The 23,142-nt window shown below is 39.0% G+C and overlaps 1 protein-coding gene across 1 annotated transcript; it reads right to left on the reverse strand.

The window, feature by feature from the left end:
* Positions 1 to 3,136: 3,136 nt before the first annotated feature.
* Positions 3,137 to 6,277, reverse strand: LOC309835306 (UDP-N-acetylglucosamine--peptide N-acetylglucosaminyltransferase 110 kDa subunit-like; the record flags this gene model as incomplete). The annotated part of the gene is made up of 1 exon (XM_082674724.1): positions 3,137 to 6,277. One exon carries the CDS (start codon positions 6,275 to 6,277, stop codon positions 3,137 to 3,139), a length of 3,141 nt encoding a protein of 1,046 aa, XP_082530850.1.
* Between the last annotated feature and the right edge of the window lie 16,865 nt (positions 6,278 to 23,142).

The raw sequence follows: 23,142 nt of genomic DNA on the forward strand, positions 1-23,142 counted from the left end.
ATGAGTCTCCCCACCGCCTGTGACACCCTATCTACAAAATCAGCATATGGTTCATCAGGTCCCTGTCTAAGTTTTGAAAGATCTTCAGTTTTGTGTGTAGAAGGACATTTCCTCCAGGCTTGTAATGCCAAATGATTTATTTGAGGATAAGCAACAAAGGGATAAGTTAATTGATCTTGTAAAGAAAGATATTGTCCTTCCCCAATCAGCATATGATAATCAACTGGAATATTATGGGCAGCATTCTTTTCTGCTTGTTCAGCAGCCCGTTCATAAAAATCAAACTTCCATATTAAATAATCTCCACCATTTAAACAAGCTCGTGCAATAGACTTCCAATCAGCGGGGGGAAGAGCTTCTCCTGTCAACCATAGCAGTAGTAAAAGGAGCAGTGGGCCCATATTGAGCACAGGCAGATTTTCAATCTTTCAAAACTTTCAAAGGGAGAGCCTGATGCTCCCTAGTAGCTTGTTGAGGATTATTAGGATCAGATCTTTCTATGACGGGACAACAGAAAATAGGATCTTCTCCTCGTTTTATTGCTCCTTGTACAGCGCGCTGCAAGGGACTGAGCATTTTTACAGATGTAGATTTTTGAGGAAGACAGTCCTTATTAACCTGCAGCTTTTTCACTGACTTATCTATCACAGCCATTAGAAAATCATCCTCAGGATATTTCTCTCTTTTATGTTTACAAGCCTCATCTGTTAAGTCAAAATGTTCCTCTTCATCTAAAATATTTAAATTAATTAGCTCTTTCGGTTTAGGAAGTGGCGACACAGTAGTTGATAATACAGTCTCTCCTTCTGTCAGAGGCTTATGTTTTTCTGACTTTACATTCAAATCAACACTATCATGAGAAGAATCTAAACATATTTTTATCAGATTCCACAAACTGTATGTAACAACAGGAGTATGAGTAGGCCCTCGAGACTCGTAATAATTTTTTAAATCTTCTCCAACTTTCTGCCAGATTTCTATGTCAACAGAGCCGCCATCAGGAAACCAGGGAGATACACCATGGATATGCTGTAAAAATTCAGTCAACAATAAAGTTCAGAAACTTTATTACCCCGAGCTCTAAGCATCAAAAGTAAAACCTGAGCAAATAATTCATACATCTTTGAGCCCTTTTGCCCCATCTTATTTTACTTCTGACTATTGCCTTATGCCTCTATTCGTTTCACTTTTACTGGTGGCCACACATATTTTGCATAAGGGTTCTCTTACCTGCACTTTCTTTTTCTTTTAATTGCCTTCACGCTTCAGGTCCCTGTTCGAGTGCCACTTGCCGCGGACCAGCCGGAGAAAGAGGATCTCACCGCCCAGGGTCAGAAGGGAAGGGGTAAGGAACTGAAGTAGCACCGACGGATGGGGTCAGAAGGACCAAGACAATTGATGGTTGCAAGGCAAATTTTATTATGCTACAGTTGCAGATTATATAGACTAGAAATCGGAAGGTTGCCAGATGGTGGTTTACATTATCTACAGACTGTCTCGGCTCAAGGTTAACTTCCCTGGGAGGAAACCCATAAACCCAGAAGCATCAAAAATAACCTGCATGTGCAGGGGGGAGACAGCTTTGCTTGTCTCATTTTACATTCTTTCTGATCTCTGGGCTCTGGTGATTTATCTCCCATGGAATGGAACAAGGAGGGGAACAAGTAGGGACAGTCCCTTCGAGCAGCGGCCGCATGCCTGGCATGTCCTTACCTGCCCTCAAGGCTGACTGCTTCCCACACGTATGTTGCCTTGTTTAAGCCTCAAGCCCTCGATCCTTTGTTGAAATACAATAATTTCATTCCTATGGTTTTCAATACCAAAAACTCAACCTCCAGGAGGGCTAAAGTCTAATTTGTACTCCAAACCAAGTAGCAGTGCAGTTCGCTACTACTGAGACTGAATCCATAAAGACTTCAAGACCACGTCCAGAAGACAAGTTATTATATATAATACCCTAGAAGGTCTGAAACATAATTATCATATACATAGCTGGTCCTTCAGAGCTTTTTACCTATAACATGTTTTTGGATGAAAGTTATTTAATGTACTGGAGATAACTGTGACTTACTGATCAAATATTTGAATACTTATACTTACCTGGGATTTCATTTCTGCTGAAAGAAAAAGGTAGAACAGGACTCACTAAAACAAACAAACAAACATTAGAAATGAAAGTAAAAATCTTAACACACACTATGACTTTTGGAAGCAGCATAGAGGGGCAGTCAACGGTAAAACACTGGTGAAATAGATCAAAACTCTAGGCCAAAAATCCATTATTATTATCATCAGTGACAGTACCACAACTGTGCCCTTCAGAATTAATAATCACTCCTAAGAATCTTCATTTGGCACCAGATGATGCGGTTAAGAGAAACACTCTGGGAGGTTTTGAATCAGACTTGGTTTTTTGTTAGCCAAGTTACAGGAGAATTTTTAAAGTGGGCGGAAGGGAAGAAGGAAACGGACCAGGAAAAGAATTTAAGCCATCATCTATAAACCAACAAAGCACTGATAGTTCCGAACATTATGTCAGACACTAAAATGACTGATATAGGCTCAAGTGGTTTACAAAACCTATAAAAAGACTATACCAGCAAAGTCCCCATTTATCTGTCGAGTTCAGAAACTAAAACAAGGAATATTTTAGCTTAAAAGCTTATCTCAAGAGAATCGTACACACTTCACATGAATAAAAATACCTGAAACCAAACATTTTTAAAAGCTCCAATACCCAAAATATAAAGAAAAATATTAATTCAGAGGACTCAATCAATCCATGATAATCACAAAACGGCTGGGCAATCTCTATCTCCCTTCCACACTAACCATCCATCTCATGGAAGACCAAGGGAGATCAGACCTTCCAGACTTACCTTCCAGACCTTCCAGACACCTGGCTGCTGCAAAATTCTATGGAGACTCCTTGTGGAACAGCAGTTTCCCATCTCTTGTGTCTCTCCCTATCGTGATCATGATCATGCAGGAAGCAAGTCTGGCTGTGCTATTTCTTATCATTGTCTGTCACCCATCTGCAGCATGGTATTGTACAGATAAGGAAAAAGTAGTTCCCTTTCCCCCAGAAGGTTGAGGCTCAGGTACAGGGTAATTTTCCTGTGCACACAGTCATTATTTAGGCCGACTCAGTGACTTCAACAGGCTTAATCACGTGATCAGGTTTGTTGCCAGCTGCGTAATGCTCCCACATCTGTAGATAGAGCCGCTCTAGGTCCATTGTGTATTGTTTGGTGTTGAACAGAGGGCTAGATGTTCTCTGCTTCCAGACTTTGCCACGAATTTTCTTCAGGTATTCTAGATCAGTTCCCAGTTTCACAGCTATGTCTTCATATTCTTGTCTATTTTGAGCAATAAGCTCAAGACAGCCTAAACAAGTGAGCTGGGAAGCTGCAACTCGGGAAGCAAGAGTCTCTCCTGGCATAGTCACCACGGGTGTCCCTGACCAAAGGACATCCATCCCTGTGGTGTGTCCATTACAGAGTGGAGTGTCCAAGCAGACATCAGCCAGCTGGCCTCTCCGAACATGTTCCTCTTTAGGAGCAACAGGTGAAAAAATGATACGCTTCTGGGGAAGGCCCATATTTTGTGCATACTGTTGAATATTAGGTTCTCCTACTGCTGGAAAACGCAACAGCCACAGTACGCTATTGGGAACACGCTTCAGGATATTTGCCCACATCTGCAAAGTAGATGGGTCAATTTTATATAACTGATTGAAGTTACAGTACACAACGGCATCTTCCGGTAACCCGTACTGAGAACGTGTGGTTACAATAATGGTACGGGGAACCTCCTCTCCAGTGGCAGCCTTAATGTTGATCTGGGTAGTTGCCAGTCCATTGCTAAGACTGAATCCATTAATTGTTATCTGAATTTGTCCTCTGTTAATCATTTCAATAACTGCCTCTGCAATAGTATTCATAGGAATGACAGGCATATTAAGAGCCGTATTACTGCTGTCTGCGTTGTCTCCTCCATCAGGACATTTCATCTTGACAATCTGCACATCTGGGAGACTATCAAGAAATGCTTTGAGGTCGATGCCATTCAGCACAACCCGATTGTCATAAATGTGCCCATTGGACTTAAAATCGATGACTGCCTTCTTCTTCAGGTGAGGGAACATATTAGCATGATCACCAATAAAGAGAGTATGGGGCATATAAGCCAGTTTCTCAGAATACTGCTCAGCAACTTCAGCAGGTGAAGTTTCCTGATCAGTGATGATATAATCCATGAAAAGCACGCCACTGGTCCCAGGGTAGCCCAGCCACATTGCCTGAATAGGAGCTGGCCTGAGAGCAAAGAGTTCATTTCGAGCACCCCTGGTATAACCATTCATATTTACAAGGATGTGTATACCATCTTGATGGATGCGATCAGCTGCTTTCCCATTGCATGGAATCTGAGAAAGATCAATGAAATGATGGGCTTCTGCCATCACCTTCGCTCGGAAGTTTGTGCCATCATCTGGGCTCAGGGCATAACAGAATACCTCAAATTTATCAGGATTGTGCATGCCTGGAATAGACTGCATAAGATGAGAAGTAGGATGATTCCCAAAGTCAGAACTCACGTATCCTACACGCAGTCGACCATCACTGAGCTTCAAGTCTTTTGGATGTTCGTACGGTGGTTTATGAAGGACACTGATCTCATCCAAGCAGAGGTTCCCATGGCTCTCAGCAATAGCCTTCCTGAAGCCATGAGAAAGAGGATAGAGCATACTATGATGAGGCTGCACAGAAGGCAACCTATTCTTCTCCAGCTGGTCAGCCACAATGCTGACCAACTTCTTCATTCGCTCATCATAGTCTGTCCAATCACAGACAATCTGCAGGCAATGAGCCAAATCACAATAAGCGTCAGGAAAATCAGGTTCAAGCTTCAGAGCAGTGCGATAAGAAGCAATTGCTTCTGGAATATTCCCTGAATACTTGTGGATGGAAGCCAGATTGCTGTGGGCATCCGCAAGTGCAGGGTTAATCTGAATGGCACGAGTATAACACTGCAAGGCTCCCTGAACATCCTGCATCTCCTTTAGAGTGTCTCCCATGTTACAGTAGGCATCAGCAAAGGTAGGACTGATTTGAACAGCCTCCTTATAATGCATCAGAGCTTCCTGCAGTTTTCCCTGCTGCTGCAATACACTTGCTAAATTTGAATGGGCAACAGCAAACTCTGGGAAGACTTCTAATGCTTTACAATACAAGCGAACTGCCTCTTCAAAGTTTCCCTGGTCTCCTTTGATATTGGCTAGGTTATTCAGAGAGTCTGCATGGGTGGGACACAGCCGCAGAGCTGTATTATAACACTCTTCTGCTTCGGCAACACTGCCCTTCTCTTCCAGAGCGTTGGCTAGGTTGCAGTAAGCATCAGGGAAATGTGGTTGCAATTCAATAGCTCGCCTGTAGGTGTCTACTGCCAGATCCATCAGGCCTTGCTCATAGTATACACAAGCCAGGTTGGCATGTACCACTGCATGATTTGGGCTCAAGCTTAGGGCACAAAGGTAAGCTGCCACAGCTCTGTCAAAAATCCGTGCCTCTTTCAAGACATTTCCTAAATTGATATAAGCATCCAGAAAATTGGGGTCAAGCGTGACAGCCTTTTCAAAGTGATGAATGGCAAGCCAAATCTCCCCTTGTGCATTGAAAACACAGCCAAGATTACTCCAAGCTACTGCAAAGTTCGGTTGCGTCTCCATTGCTTTCAAATAACATGCCTTGGCTCCTTCCAAGCGACCCAGGGCTTTGAGCAGGTTCCCCAGGTCACTGCGAACACAGTACAAATCAGGATTGCACTGAAGAGCAGAGACGTAAGCTTGTACTGCCCCTTCCATGTCGCCTGCTGCTACCAAAGCAGCTGCCAGGTTAATATAACCATCGATGAAATCTGGTTTGAGATGCAATGCATGCCGGTAATGCTCAATTGCTTCCTGCAACTGCCCTCTTTCCTTGTACACATTCCCCAAATTCGAATAGGCTTCTGCCAGAAGAGGGTTCTGTTTAATTGCCAGAGTACTAAAGTGGGCAGATCTGTCCAGCCTTTGACACTGGAAGTGTAGAGATGAAAGTAATAAAAGTACTCCAGTATTGTCTGGCTCTTGTCTCCACAGCTGCATGCAGTGTCTCTCAGCTGCCTCAAAATCTCCTGCCTGATACTCTCGATGTACCAACTCAGCTAACCCTTGGAAGGAAAGCATACGTTTTGTTGGTTCTGTGCTGTCGGCCACGTTGCCCACAGAAGACGCCATCTGGAGCTTCTGGAGAGAGTGAGAAAAGGGGGTAATTGAGTCCCGCTGCTGCCACTACTGGCAAGAATGTTTCTAGAGGTAGCAAATACGAGGGCAGCAGCCATACCACTGCTTTGGCAGGCTTAAGCGGCGGCAACAGTTACACGCACTGAAACTTAGGAACTCTGGTTGGCCATCTACCTCTCACGCTCTTGAAATCTTAATTCTTAACCCTGCCCTCTTCCACCATTTTTCTCCTAATCAGGGAATAAAAATTACCTATACACTTGTCTTAGAAGAAATCAAAAGTCAGTAGTCCAAACACTTTTTAAAATTTTGTTTTCTGTCCAGTTGGAAAGGAAATACATGATTGACTTTACTTCATCATTCATATAGTCAATGTGGAAAACATTAGGGCCGTGAATTTCAATACAGTAAGATCAGAAAATTTTAAATTGGCCTTCCCAAACCACTAATAAGTAACCAATGTTGTATATAATGCTAAAATCTTAGAGACTGAGTTTGATATTTTAAAAGTTCTGAAAGGATTAGCTAATTTCTCCTCATCATACTTCTCATGCCTCAAACCTGAGTATTACTTTTTTAAAATTAAATTTATCTTTATTTATTTATTTTTATTTTGGCTGCGTTGGGTCTTCAATGCTGCGTGCAGACTTTCTCTAGTTGTGGCGAGCGGGGGCTACTCTTTGTTGTGGTGCCTGGGCTTCTCATCACAGCAGCTTCTATTGTTGTTCCACAACTCTATGGGTTCCTTTTTAGGTCCTGTGAAGAACCCTAGAAATTAGTTCATGGAATTATAAGTTTTTGCAAAATTGTCAAAAGTGAGACATTTTAACTTCCATCAGGTAAGACCAGCGTCTCTTTCTTTGCCAATTTTCCTTCTATCGTATTCCGCTATGTTGGATCATATTGGAATGGCCACAGGCTTTTTTGAAATCTGGCTAAGGAGATTTTCTTTTTTCTGTGGTACGCGGGCCTCTCACTGTTGTGGCCTCTCCCATTGTGGAGCACAGGCTCTGGACGCACAGGCTCAGCGGCCATGGCTCACAGGCCTAGCCGCTCCGCGGCATGTGGGATCTTCCCGGACCGGGACACGAACCTGTGTCCCCTGCGTCGGCAGGTGGACTCTCAACCACTGCGCCACCAGGGAAGCCCTAAGGAGATGTTTTAAGTGAGGCTATTATGTGATTTTCAGACACCGCCATATGTAATTGACTATATACTATCCCATTACAGGAATAACTTCCAGTACTCATACTGACTACTCTACTGACTTAACCTAGCACAAGACATAGAAGCATAAGGACAAAAACCACCTTACAATATAGCCATGTCTTGCACTTCACAGCTCTCAAAGCATGTGCGTTTGAAGAAGAAAAAAAGAACTGAAAAGTACAAAACCAGAAGCTAATCTGTGGAAAATTATTTCAATCATCAGGCATGTGAAAGATAAGTCAAAGATTCAGTTCTCATCAATGCTTAGTCAAAACGGAAATTTTCTTCTGTCAAGAATATACTCCAGGGGCTTCCCTGATGGCGCAGTGGTTAAGAAGCCACCTGCCAATGCAGGGGACAAGGGTTCGAGTCCTGGTCCGGGAAGATCCCACATGTCACGGAGCAACTAAGCCGGTGTGCCACAACTACGGAACCTGCGCTCTAGAGCCCGTGAGCCACGACTATTGAGCCTGCGAGCCACAACTACTGAAGCCTCCGTGCCTAGCGCCCGTGCTCTGCAACAAGAGAAGCCACCGCAATGAGAAGCCTGTGCACCGCAACAAAGAGTAGCCCCCAGTCCCTGCAAGTAGAGAAAGCCTGCGCACAGCAACGAAGACCCAACACAGCCAAAAATAAATAAATAAATAAATAAATAAATAAATAAATGAATGAATGAATGAATGAATGAATGAATATACTCCATCAACAATGTGTGTAATGGAATGGTATGAATGAGTATTTTATCAGAATCCCTGTAATGCACAAACCTATAGCAGTACTGAAATCAGTAATGCATTTATAATAGTAAATACTTATGAGGAAGTAATCCATAGAGGTTTTCTCAAAGTTAACAACGAAAGTTAATGTGACATTATCAGTAATAAATTGTGAAGCTGAAATAAACTTTTCTAAACTATTAATAACTAGAAGCAAATTCTAATCAACCATGCTACAAGAAATCTATGTCTAAAAACTACAAAGTTTATTTCTTAAAATTTTATTTCGAAAATACATAAACTGTCGTATGAGGAGGCAGTTAAAGAATATATAGCTAAAAGAGTGGGGGAAAAGTTTTATAGAGACACATCTGGCAGTAGTTCATTTTTAAATGTCATTTTTCTAGGTTTTGTGACACCTATAGTATTGATATTTGAAAGCATTTAAAAAATTGTAATTTGAAGATTTGCTACTTCCAGGTAGAATAAAATATTTTGAAGCAAAACAACGTTTGCACTGAGAAAAACAAAAAAAGCCAAATAAAATAGCCAGCATTCAATCAAAAAGTTCTAGACAAACCAAGAGATAGAATCATATGGCTAAAATTCTAAGAAAAGAACAGATAATACAAAAATATTTATATAAGATATTGTGTCTTTATCAGGAAAAGTCTTTATCAAGAAAAGACTTTAAAATCATCAGAATTAATATTATATTTTATTTATTTGTATATTATATTTATATATAGATATTTATCTATTTATATAAAGAACTTAAAGATAAAGCCCTAGTTAAGGCAGTGACAATAGCAGTAGCAGTGGGAGTGAAAAGAAATGGTTATATTCAAGCATGTTTTGTCAGGAAAAGTCCATGATCAAATGTCTGACTGCATACATGGGATGGATAGACGGAGTGGGAAAAATCAAAGTTAACTATAGAGGTTCTAGTGAAGATGGGGTTGCCGTCACCCAACCCAAGGGGCTGCGATCATCCCCAAGGTCTAGGAGACTCAAAGGGAAGGTCATGGTCAGAGGCAAAGTTAATTGGTGGGAAAATAAGACTCCCAGTCTCTCCATCTCCTTATACCAGTTTTTTTTGTAACATCTTTATCGGAGTATAATTGCTTTACAATGGTGTGTTAGTTTCTGCTTTATAACAAAGTAAATCAGTTATACATATGTCCCCATATCTCCTTCCTCTTGCATCTCCCTCCCTCCCACCCTCCCTATCCCACCCCTCTAGGTGGTCACAAAGCACCGAGCGCATCCCCCTGTGCTATGCGGAAGCTTCCCACTAGCTATCTATTCCTTATACCAGTTTTGTTTTTCTGCTCATATACGTAGCAGCATTTCATTCAAGGGGAAAGTCATTGATCTGACTGGTCAAATTAAACAACATAGTTCAAGGCACATTTACAGTGGTTAGTTCCTCCACAATTTAGAAAGTCACATTCACAATTTCCCTCTTCCTACACCACGGAACACATTGGCCATTCCTCCAAAGTTTCCACTCCACAGAGTGGACAAGAGATGACGTTAGCCCAGAACTGAGAGCTTGGCATGAGATGGTGTCAGCCCCATGTAGAGCTCTGGCATAAGTTATAACCCAACCCAGCTCTACAGAGAGCTCTGCATGGAATCCTGGGAGTAAACTCAGCCATAATAATGGGATTCTGTTTTTCATTTGCTCTTCTTCCTTGCTTAACTTTCCCTGGCCACTCTGACAAACAAACTTTCAGGCATTCCTGGGCCACTCACTAACTTTATTCCATTTTATGTCATCCAGATTCCCAAGAAAATTACTAACTATAAGGAGGGAAATTTGGAACATGCTGAGTTTTAGATGCCTGAAATATACAGGTCATTGAATCCAGTTAAGTAGCAAATTATCTGGATCTCAAATATGCCAGTAGAATAGCAGACTAAGCTCAATTTAATGTACTCTTACTGGAGACACACGTAAATTCTGGGTCAATTTTGAAAAAGTTAAAAGGACATAGCTGAGATTAAAAGAAAGAAAGGAACACCTGCATGTTTCAGAAAGTAACAGAGAAATTAAATCCAGAGAAAGAAGAGCGGACTGATGTCTGTGGGTTCCGTTCCTTAGTATAGGCCTTATGTAAATAGGGGCTGGAGCTAGAAATCTAACATTACCTTGAGGCCAGGAATTTATAGACTCAGGATGGAACGATATTGAGAAGTTGGTACAGATATCCTACAGAAATTTCATAAGGAACTGCTTAGTCCATTAAGAGGGCCAAGGGCGGTGGTGAGGAAGATTGATATCTCTTGAAAACCTTCAGGTACAGAAAACATCAACACCTCTGAAAAGTAGGCCTCTCCTTCCCAGCGTTGTGATGGCCAGGTTGTCACTAACCTGTAAGGCCCTGTATGAATCAGAAACTGCAAGGAGAGTAATTCAAAGAAAAACAGATGCAGGATGGGTGTGGCAATAAATCCTAGGACCCTATCAGAAACAAAATTAAAACCACTCTAAAGGGAAATTTTAACAAACCAGAGCAGATAGTATCCTAACCAGAATAGAATAATAATTCTGAGGAAGTTACTTTAGTTATTTAAGTAATATTCAACATCCAGAGCAAAATTCACTTAAGTACTGTACTGGTGGAAATTGGGCAGCACTATGGAGACAATAAAAAGGTGTTTACCATCAAAAAACATCAAGGTAAGAAAGATAATGTCTAATTTTTAATTATCCTGTGGTTTATTGAAATCTTTTGGAAACCCAAAATAGAGAAAACCTAGCAGGCAATGAAGACTTAAATATTTAGAGATTTATCAACTCATCTATAAAAGCTTTATTAATCTCTTCTTTTAATACCACTCCTGAGAGGTATAAATGTGTCCAGTGATAGGGTTGAAGAAGCCTGAGAGAATTTCAATTGTTTACTATTCTTGGTCAGCTATTAAGACCTTTCAGGAGCATCTTGATTTTCATGGCATCATCCAACAAAAAGCAGGATATTTTACAGAAAGTCCTGGTCCACTTTTTGGCTTGCTTTTGTGTTTATGTTTTTGGTTTTCTCACATTGGGCGGTACATTAGGCTACCTATTGCACACTCCCTCATTCATGCATGCATTCATTCAAACAATATTTACTGAGTTGAGATATTTAATTAACACCCAATAAATGATGTTTAGATGAATGAATGCACTTTTTATCAAAGTAAGTGTAAGAACTGAGAAAAATTACAGAATGTATGATCCCAGCCCCACAAAAGCGTATAATTGTGTTGAGGATATAACATATGCTGATGAAATAACTAATACATCATATTGGACAGTCTCTAAGTTCAAAAATGAGTTTTTATAAATAATCAGAGCCTAAGGAGGACAAAGAAGGGACAGTTCATTATGCGTTGAATCTATCAATAAATGCACATTTCAGATGAGATTTGAGATTGACCTTAAAGAAAGAAGAGGACTTAGATATATGAACAGAGAACAAAAAAGGCATGGTGATAGCATGTGCATAGATAGTGTGGCCAATATTTATGTTCTTCATTAAAGACAGTCAGAGATAACCCAAATGTAACTGTTTCCATGGGTCCATTCTCAGTATCCAAACAAAACGGCAAATCCTATCTTAGTAAAACTAATGAAAAACACAGTCTTTAACAAAGACATTGTGAAGGAAAGGGGGAGAGAAAGGCTTGCGTCCCACACCACGCAACAAAACTTATTTAATTATTTGTTTCATTTTCTCCCTCTGAAAATTTCCTCTCCCTCTCTCTGTACGTCTCTCTTCTCCCACCACATCTGGCCACACTCTACCAGCCACCTTTCCAGATCTTTCCAGAACTCTCCATCCTAGTTTCATTATGCCACAAGTTAAACATCTCACAGGTCTCCAGGATGCATCCTCATCACTTATTCCACAAAGACAAACAAAGGACACTTCTCAGGATCAAGTTTCTTGGAAAGAAGAGGTCACGAGGAGTGATTATAAATAATATAAGGTGGAGAGCAGTGACTTAAAATACCGTTTTTCCTCTTAGAATGTGAATACAGGGAACTTTGGGAAACTAGAAAATCTAGAAAGGATTCATTGATAATTATTTATTTTCAATGAATAAAATAAAATGTAATAATACGGCTAAACTCTGACAGATTAACCTTTTCAAAAGTTGCTTTCACACACCTTCACTATTGGGATGTTTCATAAACACATCTTTCTTCTTTCTTTGCAGATACTGGCACCAAACTTTCAAACAATAAGAACCTTCCCATAAGTCCCTTGCCAGGCAAGATTAAGGTATAACAATCCAAACAGATTTTTGAAGAAGATAACTGGTTGAAAGCACAGGAAAAGAGCTAGGTTTCTCTTTTTCAACAGTCACATAATGAGTCATGTGGGAATTGGTTTACAAAGTCTCTCTCCATGAGGGGCTAAGGTTAAGATTAGAACTTCTGAGGCCAGAAGAGCAAAATAACTACAACAACACACATATTTTCAAGAGCCGCCCTTTGGATGTGAGGGATTGATTTTTCCCACGCTTTTTTCAGCAACCCAACTGGTGTCTTTAGTAAATGACATAAGAGAATACAGTGTGGCCAAGAAGGCTTAGATTTCCTTAGCCCCAAGTCAGATATTCTCAAGTGACTGTCCACTCAAATTAAAAAGAGAGATTTACAAGAGGAAACTGGATACAACTGAGTGTACTTTTATTTCAACCCTTTATCTGAATGTTTTGTTTTGATTTCAGTTCTCCACTGAAGTTGCCTACATTAATATATTTTTAAGAACATTTCCTTAAGTTGAAGTATTCATTCAGTATATTCATTTACTATAATTGAGAAAAGCCAAATGACTTAGGCAAATTCATTTCTATATTGCCACAGCAGTGTATTGTGAACTAAATGACACCTGGCAGTTCTTTACTCAGATACTAACTCAATTAGAAGGCAGAACAAGGATACCTACCCATTCAGGGAAGGAAAGGTCACTTAGCCTCTGTAGCTGTCTTAGGTCTCTTATCATCACAGTAACAAACTGAAGACTAAAAACCATACGATCATCTCAATAGATGCAGAAAAAGCTGTTGAAAAAATTCAATATCCATTCATGGTAAAAACTCTCCAGAAAGTGGGCATAGAGGGAACATACCTCAACATAATAAAGGCCATATATGACAAGCCCATAGCTAACATACTCAATGGTGAAAAGCTGAAAGCATTTCCCCTAAGATCAGGAAGACGCCATCAAAAAACTATTCGAGCTCAAACATGAACTTGGTAAATTTGCAGGATACAATAGATTTCTATATATAAATTTTGTATTTCTATACACTCACAGTGAACTATCAGAAAGAGAAATTAAGGAAACAATCCCATTTACAATCGCATAAAAAAGAATAAAATACGTAAGAATAAACCTGCCTAAGGAGGTAAAAGACCTGTACCCAGGAAACTATATGACTCTCATAAAAGAAATGAAAGATGACACAAACAGCTGGAAAGATATACCATGGTCACGGATTGGAAGAATTAATATTGTTAAAATGACCATCATACCCAAGGACATCTACGCATTCAATGCAGTCTGTATCAACATATCAAGGGCATTTTCCACAGACCTAGAACAAATAATTTTAAAGTTTGTATGGAAACACAGAAGATCCTGAATAGCTAAAACAGTCTTGAGAAAGAAGAACACAACTGGAGGAATCATGCTCCCTGGCTTCAGACTGTGCTACAAACCTACAGTAATCAAAACAGTATGGTACCGGCACAAAAACATCCATCACTGGAACAGAATAGAGAGCCCAGAAAGAAACCCATGCACTTATGGTCAATGAATCTATGACAAAGGAGGCAAGAATATGCAATGGAGAAAAGTCTGGGCTTCCTTAGGGGTGGTTTCATCAATTAATTTGTTTTCTTAAATGGACCATACTTTTCCATGTCTTTGTATACCTTGTGAGTTTTTTGGTTGAACATCTGGCTTTCAAATATTGTAATGTGGTGTCTATGGAAATCAGATTCTCCCACTTTCCCAGGGTTTTCTGGGCTTTGGATTGTTGAAGGCTGTAGTAGTCTGTTTGTTTAGGGACCTTTCCAAACTAGTTTTGCAATGACTGTACCCCTTATCGTATGTAGGCACTGAAGTCTCTGTTCCTTTAGTTCATGTTTAGCTAATGTTTTGACAGAGAGGTCCTTGAATTCCTGCACCTAAGACAAACAAAAACAAATATACACAAGCACATCCACATGCACACTCAAAACCACACACCTCTCCCCATTGTGCAGATTGCTGGATCACTCCTTCAACATTTAGCTGACCTGCACTGAGTTCAGGGCTCAGCCCATGGTAAAAGCTTAGAGACTCCTCTGGTGTTTTCAGAGCATGCATCTTATCTTGAGTATGCATGTGGCTTTCTTAATTTCTCTGGACACAGGTGTACTTTTTGTATGTTCTAAGTTCCCAAAGAATCTCCCCCAACTTTTGCTCCTGCATCTTATGTGGTCTATTGTATTTCAATGCACAGTCTTCCGCCCCAGCCATCTGTGCTTTGTCAGTTCACCTTGCACTTTTTTTGAGCAATGACCGCTGCTTTTCCAGACTGTGTTCCAGGTTAGCTAAGACAGAGATAAGCATCTTGTGTCAGTCCTTCAGGTAGCTCCCAGACAGGTTAGAACAGATACACATAATAATCCGAGAGTATGGGCTCTTCTGCTCCCTCCTGAAGCAGGATTGAGGGCCCCATACTACGAATGGTCTGCTGCTACTTTAAGACTATCACTGCATTAAGACCCCACCACTTTAAGACCATCACTACACTAAGAGTAGATGGGGCAAGGGCAAGTAAAAATGCCACAAAGCTTTCCTGCCATTTTCAAATTGCCTCTTCCCTGGTTCAGTATGTGTTTGCTTGCTGTAAATCTTTGCCTGATTTCAGGACTAAGAGAAACTCAAGGAACGCCACAACAAGAAACAGTATAATCAAACTCTCAGATGCCAAAAGACACAGAAAGAATCTTTACTCCCAAAGGAGAAAGAAAAAACAACTTTGTTACAAAGCAGGGATCCTCAAAAAGATTCATAGCTAATTTCCTATCTGAAACCATGGAGGCAAGAGGCCAGACATATTTAAAGTGCTGAAAGAAAAAAACTGTCCACCAAGAATTCTATATTTGGCCAAACTGGTTTCAAAACTTAGGGAGAAATTAACACATTCCCAGATGAACAAAGGCTGAGGGCGTTTGTTTTACAACTTCCTACCACTGCCCTATGACAAATGCTAAATTGAACCTTCAGGTTGAAATGAAAGGACACTAGACAGCAACTCGAAGCTGTATAAAGAAATAGAAATCTCCAGTAAAGATAAATATATGGGCAGATACTAAAGCCAGTATTGTGCTACTGGCTTGTAACTCTACTTTTTATTTCTTACATGATTGAAAAAACAAATGCATAAAATAATCATAAATCCATGTTATTGGGCTCACAAAGTATAAAGGTGTAATTTGTGACAACAATAATATAAGGAGGAGGAATGGAACTGTAGAGGAACAGAGTTTCTGTGTGCTATTGAAGTTGGTTTCAATTCAAATGATATTGGTTGAACTCTGGAAGGGTAAATGTAATCTTCTTGATAACCACAAAGAAAATATCAATAGACTATACGCAAAAAGAAATGAAAAAGGAATCAAGAGTTCACTACAACAAAATCAGCTAAGCACAGAAGAAGTCAGTAATGGAGTAAATGAGGGGCAAAAAATGCATAAGACATACAGAAAACAACCAGGAAACAGAGAGAATTAAGTTCTTCCTCATCCGTAATTTTTGAAAAAGTAAGTGGATTAAGCTCTCCAATAAAAAGATAAAAACTGGCGGGCTTCCCTGGTGGCGCAGTGGTTGAGAGTCCGCCTGCTGATGCAGGGGACACGGGTTCGTGGAGGATCCCACACGCCGCGGAGCGGCTGGGCCCGTGAGCCATGGCCGCTGAGCCTGCGCTTCCGGAGCCTGTGCTCCGCAACGGGAGAGGCCACAACAGTGAGAGGCCCGCGTACCACACACACACACAAAAAAGATAAATATTGGCAGAATGGACTTTAAAAACATCCATAATCCAAGTATATGCTGCCCGCAAAAAACTCACTTGATTTCAAGAGACACAAGTTAGTTGAAAGTTAAAGCACAGAATAAAATATCCCATGCAAATAGTAACAAAAAGAAAGAAAGAGAGAGAGAGAAAAAGAAAGGAAGGAAGGCAGGAAGATAGATCTGGGATGGCTACGTTAATATCACACAAAATAAACTTTAAATCAAAAACTATCGCAAGAGGAAAAGGAGGCCACTATATGTTGATAACAAGTTCAATCTATCAAGAAGATATAACAACTATAAACATATATGTACCAAACATCCCCCAAATATGTGAAGCAGACATTGACAGAATTGAAGGAAGAAATAGATAGTTCTAAAATAATAGTTGGAGATCAATACCTTGCTTTCAATAATGGATAACACATCTAGACAGAAGATCAGTAGAGAGGCAGGGGGACTGAATAACACATTTAACCAACTAAACCTAACAGCCATATATAGATCACTCCACTCAACAACAGCAGAATACACATTTTTCTCAAGTACACATGGAACATTCTCCAGGAAAGACCATATGTTACGCCACAATACAAGTACCAATACATTTTTAAGAAACTGAAATCATACAAAGTATCTTCTTTAGCCACAGTGAAAGGAAGGTAGAAATCAGTAACAGAACCATTGGTAGCCATTTCCCATCATGCCTGCCACACATGATATAAAGCAATGAAGGGAAAAACATAATTGACCATTTAGAAAAGTGGGAAAGAGGACATATCATTGACACAGAGTGTGTGCTGTTTCCCGTTGTCAGAGATAAAAATAAATTAGCATCATTTATTCATTAGTGTGTTAATTTCTTGGTCAATCATTGCTCAGCCAGTGTTTCTGCCTGATGGGAAGATTTCCTATACTCAGTGTTGAGTGGAGACAACCTTGAAAGGGACATTTAAAAGGATTATACTGTGATGGGCTTAGCAGTACCCTTCCTCCTATGCCAGTATTTAGGCTGGGGTATTTCCATGCAGTGTGTACAACCGTAGGCCCCAGGTCACCAGAATTTAGTTGGATTCGTTGTCTTAATACATTCTCTCAGTACTTTGTCTTTTATTTGACTGTTGCATTTACTTCATTCTTTATTATCACTGCGAAACAACTTTGTTTCCTGTTCAGATGCCAAAAAGTGGATATCAATACCTCCTGAGTTTTACACATCACAGATCTGTTTTACATATCGGAGACAGAGACAGCAACTATTTCCAATGACTTTGAGACATGCTTTGAACATGCGATTAACATGCTGAGTGTTGAAATGTGTGTCGAGCTCATTATACTTGCTCTAAAAGGTTTCAAACTGCAAAGATTTAAAAATCTTTATCTTTGAATAGTTTTCCTGTGCTGTCCCTTTGTGTCAGACTGTTAATGTGCAGTCTGGCACCTTCAAATAACGTGGCTTTGTAACCAATTATTTACATGTTGTTTTATCCACAGAGAATCTTTTTTTTTTTTTAAATAAATTTATTTATTTTTGGCTGTGTTGGGTCTTTGTTGCTGCACATGGGCTTTCTCTAGTTGGGGCGAGTGGAGGCTACTCTAAATTGTGGTGTGCGGGCTCCTCATTGCTGTGGCTTCTCTCGTTGCGGAGCACGGGCTCTAGGCGCTGGGGTTTCAGTAGTTGTGGCACGCGGGCTTCAGTAGTTGTGGCTCATTGGCCCTAGAGCACAGGCTCAATAATTGTGGCACACGGGCTTAGTTGCTCCGCGGCATGTGGGATCTTCCCAGACCAGGGCCCGAACCCATGTCCCCTGCACTGGCAGGAGGATTCCCAACCACTCTGTCACCAGGGAAGTCCCCACACAGAGAAGCTTAAGGCCAAAACATACAACTCGATTAACTACACGTCCTCCTGTTCACATTTCCCTCATCTTTTCTTCATCTTCTATGTTTCCTTGGCACTGTTTATATTAAGTGCTTTTGCCATTATATTTGATTGTCTGTATTCCGCTGAGTTACCACAATGCTTTATGAGACACGGTAGGATATAAATGCATTTAAGATATATATATATTTTATATATATATATATATAATATATATATATAATTTGCTTTAGTGCAGTGTTTTTTGTTTTCTGTACTGAATTCATTAGCGTGGGTCGGTATAAAATTTAGCATAGGTCAATATGTAATTTGTAAACTAATAAGGTCTTAAAAGTGAGAAATTAAGTCTTTTAAATTTAATTATTTATTGTAAAGAGCAGAATAGCATACATAAACAGGTGCCTAAGGAAAACTTGTATTCTAATATGGAACTCTCATGAACACCTTTTTTTTTTTCTTCTAACGGTATGATAGCAGGCCATTTGCTTATTTTTATGGCTTTAACTTTACAACAATGAAATATTCGTAAATTTTAAAAAGTATTTTTCTTTATTTGATGCGGGTGGGATACTGGAGAAATGAAAGGTCAAACACCTATTGAGGAATCCATACTTGTCTCTATATTGTGTACTTTTATTTCAAGAACTGATTTAAAATTCCTAAAAGGATGCTATAATAAGTTATTATGCCATTTTACAGACTGAATTAAGTGAATTTCAGGGAGGTATGAAACCTGCCTAAGGCTATCCAGCTACCAAGCGGTAGAAGTGAGAATTAAATCCAGGTATACCTATCGCCAAAGTTTCTGCTCATCTCTTTACATCATCCACTTTTAATAGCCAATGCTTTCCTGCTTACAAATATGACTGAGGTTTCCAGACAGTCAACAGTCCTTTTTAATCAGATAGAAAAATTACTGTTGATTCTCTAAAGACAATATTCCTTTTCCATTAAGTGACTTTAGTTGTTCAAATAATACTTCCAGACAGTAGTAATCATACAGTTGGAGACTAAGAACAGAACTCAGGGATGTGTCTAGCAGTCAGTAAAGACCAACTGGGCTCACTGATGATATTTACGGTCATTTCCTCTAGACTAACATAATCTTATTAATAAGACCCTAATAATTCACAGTACTGCCCTTGCCTGATTGTTTGTTCTTCTCCCTCTATCACTCTCTCTTTCCCCATATTATGATTATTTTTGGCAATTTTTGGTGAATTAAATTCAGGGATTAGTATTCAGGAGTACTCGTCACAAAAGCAGAGAATCTTAGCTCACACCAAAGGAAGAAAATAGAGAAAAAGTATAAATTATATGAATACACACACATACACACATGTGCCAACTATATGCTGCACTTCTCCAAAATCTATTCGGTATCTGCACATTTACTGTATATTAGCAGTAAGAGCAGAAATGAGCGTAACGCTCTGTTTACAAGGCACAGAAAAGAGACCCAAATATGGAAATTACTAGCAATGAGAATGGGGAAGAAAGACTACAACAAGGAATGTAGATGATATTTTTGTTTCCTAGCTATGATGCCAAATATTGAACTTTCAACTTGAGACAAGGAGGCCATAAAAAGTTGTATTAGTTTCCTAGAGCTGCCATGACAAAGTACCAGAGACTGAGGAGGTTAAACAACAGAAATTTACTCACTCACAGGTCTAGAGGCTAGAAATCTGAGATAAGGTGTCAGCAGGATTGATTTCTTCTCAAGTATCCCTTCTTGGTTTGTAGATGCCATGTTTTCCTTTTGTCTTCACATGGTCTTCTCTCTGTGCATGTCTGTGTCCTAATATTTTCTTTTTATAAGGACACCAGTCATATTGGATTAGAGCCCACCCATTTGACCTCATTTGACCTCAGTTACCTACTTAAGGGCCTTATCTCCAAATACAGTCATATTACGAGGTATTGGGGGTTAAGACTTCCACATATTAACTTGAGCAGGACACAATTCAGCTGATAATAGAAGATAAGAGTAATTTAAGCAAGTAAGTAACTACTGTTTACAGTGAGTTGCTTAAGGATATGAATTTACTCAAGAAAAACAAGAAATTACATAACACTGTACGTTATACAAAGATATTAAATTAATCATCATAACATCCTGTGAGATGGGCATTAAATTAAGACTAAGCAAGATGAAGCAACTTATCCAGAATTGTATAGTTGGTACTTTCCAGAATTTAAACCAGGTATTTTCCCAGTTCCATTCTACGTTATATATTCATTTCATTATTTGAAATGAATTTTGAGTCTTCATTTTGCTTCGTTTCTGAAGTTATATGGGGATAGAATGGAGTTGGATATTTTCAGTGACATTAACACATGGGGAAGGAAATTGAGTCCAGAAGCTTCAGCAATGTTTCCATGGAGAACACTAACAACAGAACCAGAAATACCGTTATCCTTTTGGTTCAGTGATCTTTCCTGAAGCACTACAAGAATCAATTTTAAGAAGCCCAGTGTTTTCCAAACTTTCACCAATGGGCTCTGTAGGGTCCTCTAACAGTATCTAAGAGACTAACTAGTTTCTCATCCCAAGTCACTTAAGACAAGGAGTTCTGATTGTTCTCTGTGAGGAAATCAAGTGACAATCATAGCTGGTGATTTAGGATAGTTTCTTCAGGGCCCAGGCAAAACCTAATACACAGTAATAATCATTGTTAACTGCATCTTTGACAAGGATTAATCAGGTATCAGAGAGGTCTATAAACTGGGAGAAATTATGATCAAAGAGAAACATAGACCACAGATATTTAATTAATGCTCAATTATTTATGAGTTTAACTTTGGTTAACCTAATTTTCCTTCTTCTAGACAATTTCCAATTCGTCTCCACAAAGAGACCAGAATAATCACCTTCCAATACACGATTTATTGTGTTGCTTTAATTTAAAGCATACAGTGACTTCTACATTCACTCCACCAAGTTTTGCCAGGAGAGAAAAGGAGACGTGATATTTTGTCTTGAATTAGATATGCCACCATACGTGACTTAGCTCATCCTACTGGAAGCACTTTGAGGGCAGATTCTACAGTCTTGTCTTACATCCTCTATGGAATCAAGCCAAGGGAATCACACACAGTTACAGCTGGAAAAACATTTGTTCTGGGTTAATACTTTTAGCCTTTACCACCAAGACTTTATCACCAAGACCTATCTTTACAGTCTCTAAACAGGAGACCTTCTTGCCTTCCCTTTTCATATTGACTAGGAAGGTAAAGGGAAGAACTGAGAAGTACCCAAAGTCAGCTAGCAGCCAGCACAGATAAATCATCTGTGGAGATATTGTTTCTTTCAGAAGATATAAACATAAGAGGAAGTCCTAGTGTTTGAAACAACTGTGCATAATAAAATTCCATGAAAACCTAGAAATCCAGATGCAGATCAGTAACATATTGGTTAAATAAGCTGTTATGTTCATGCAATGGACAAGTGTACATACATTAAGAAGAACGAGATATATTCTTTTCTATGAGATTCTCTTTTCACTGAACTCATCAGTGCTGCAAACACAATGTTACATAATACTTTTTCTTTAACATTATATCAGGCATCCTCATCTTGTCCTGCATTTATTGCCAGTGTTACTAAAGTCTATCACTTACCTCTTTCTCTTTTAGACATATAATTTCTTCTTATTTTGGAAGCATTCATCAATCCTATTTTACTCTTTCTTTTAAATTACAAATGAATATTGAATTTTATAAAATATCTTTTGGGGGATATTTCAAGTGATTGTATACTTTTGCTCTCCTTTGACCTTGTTATATGGTAAATTATATTTTGTTATTTTATATTATGCTATTTATTATATATTGTATTATGTTTACTAATGACATTTATTATATTATAATTACATTATTTTTAAGGTAGCATTTTGTTTCAGATAGACAAGACAACCAGTGGAATAGGAAGCATCTTAAAATTAGATGCAAGAGCATAAGGGAATTGAGATTAAAATAAAATTCACGTTTTGGATCAGCAGCAAAAATTATTCAACAAAAGTGGGAAAATATGGCTATCATAGAATTACTAAATTCTAGACACAGCAACTAGTTAAAAGTGAAAAAATAATGAAAGTGTAAAAGTATCAGAAACCTGGGAGACTTGAAATAAATTATTCATGAGGAATATCTTTCTAAGATACAAAGAAAAAAGGATACATTTAATTATGTAAGAATTAAAAGCTTCCTCATGGCAAAATGCACTACAAAGGTCAGAAAACAAGCAAAAGAAATTGGGAAATATATTTAGAAATGGATATGCCTCCTTTACAACTTTTGAGAGAAGCACATGTTTCTTTTTCCTTTAACCTGTTATGTGGGTATTAATCTATAATGTAAGTGCATGGTTCCTTTCCTTTAACCTGTAATGTGAGATTTAATCTATATGGTAAGTGCATGGTTCCTTTCCTTTCATCTGTAATGTGAGCGTCAACATGGGGCACTGTTTCCAAGCACAGACTTTGGATGTTCCTGTACTGGTCCCGTCACTGACCATCCACAAAAACTTACAAATGCTGCTTTACTTTCCTGGGGGTTAGAGTCTTAGCTAAGAAATGGAAGCAAAATAGAACTTTCCCCCAGGGATGATAGAAGGTTTAAAGGAGTAAATATGTAAGTGACTTAGCACAGTGCCTAGTACAAGAGAGATCAATATAAGTACATAGCAATTTTTTAAAGAGACAGATGAAAGAAATAAAATGTGGTGATTTCAATCTATTGATATATATTCTTGACATTAAACTACATTGGATGACCTAACTTGCTCGTGCTTTTTCTTACTCTAGTGAACTTGGGTAGCTAATATCATAGTTTAAAATTTTTCCTTTTATATTTACAAGTAAATTTGACCTGTAAATTTCTTTTTCCTTACAGTCCTAATCTATTTTCAGTATTAGGATTATACAGACTTCGTAAGATGAATAAAGGAGCATTCTTCCTTTGCTACTCCCTAGAAGTTTT

This window comes from Grampus griseus (assembly GCF_964374135.1).
Source record: "Grampus griseus genome assembly, chromosome: 17".
Lineage (NCBI taxonomy): Eukaryota > Metazoa > Chordata > Mammalia > Artiodactyla > Delphinidae > Grampus > Grampus griseus.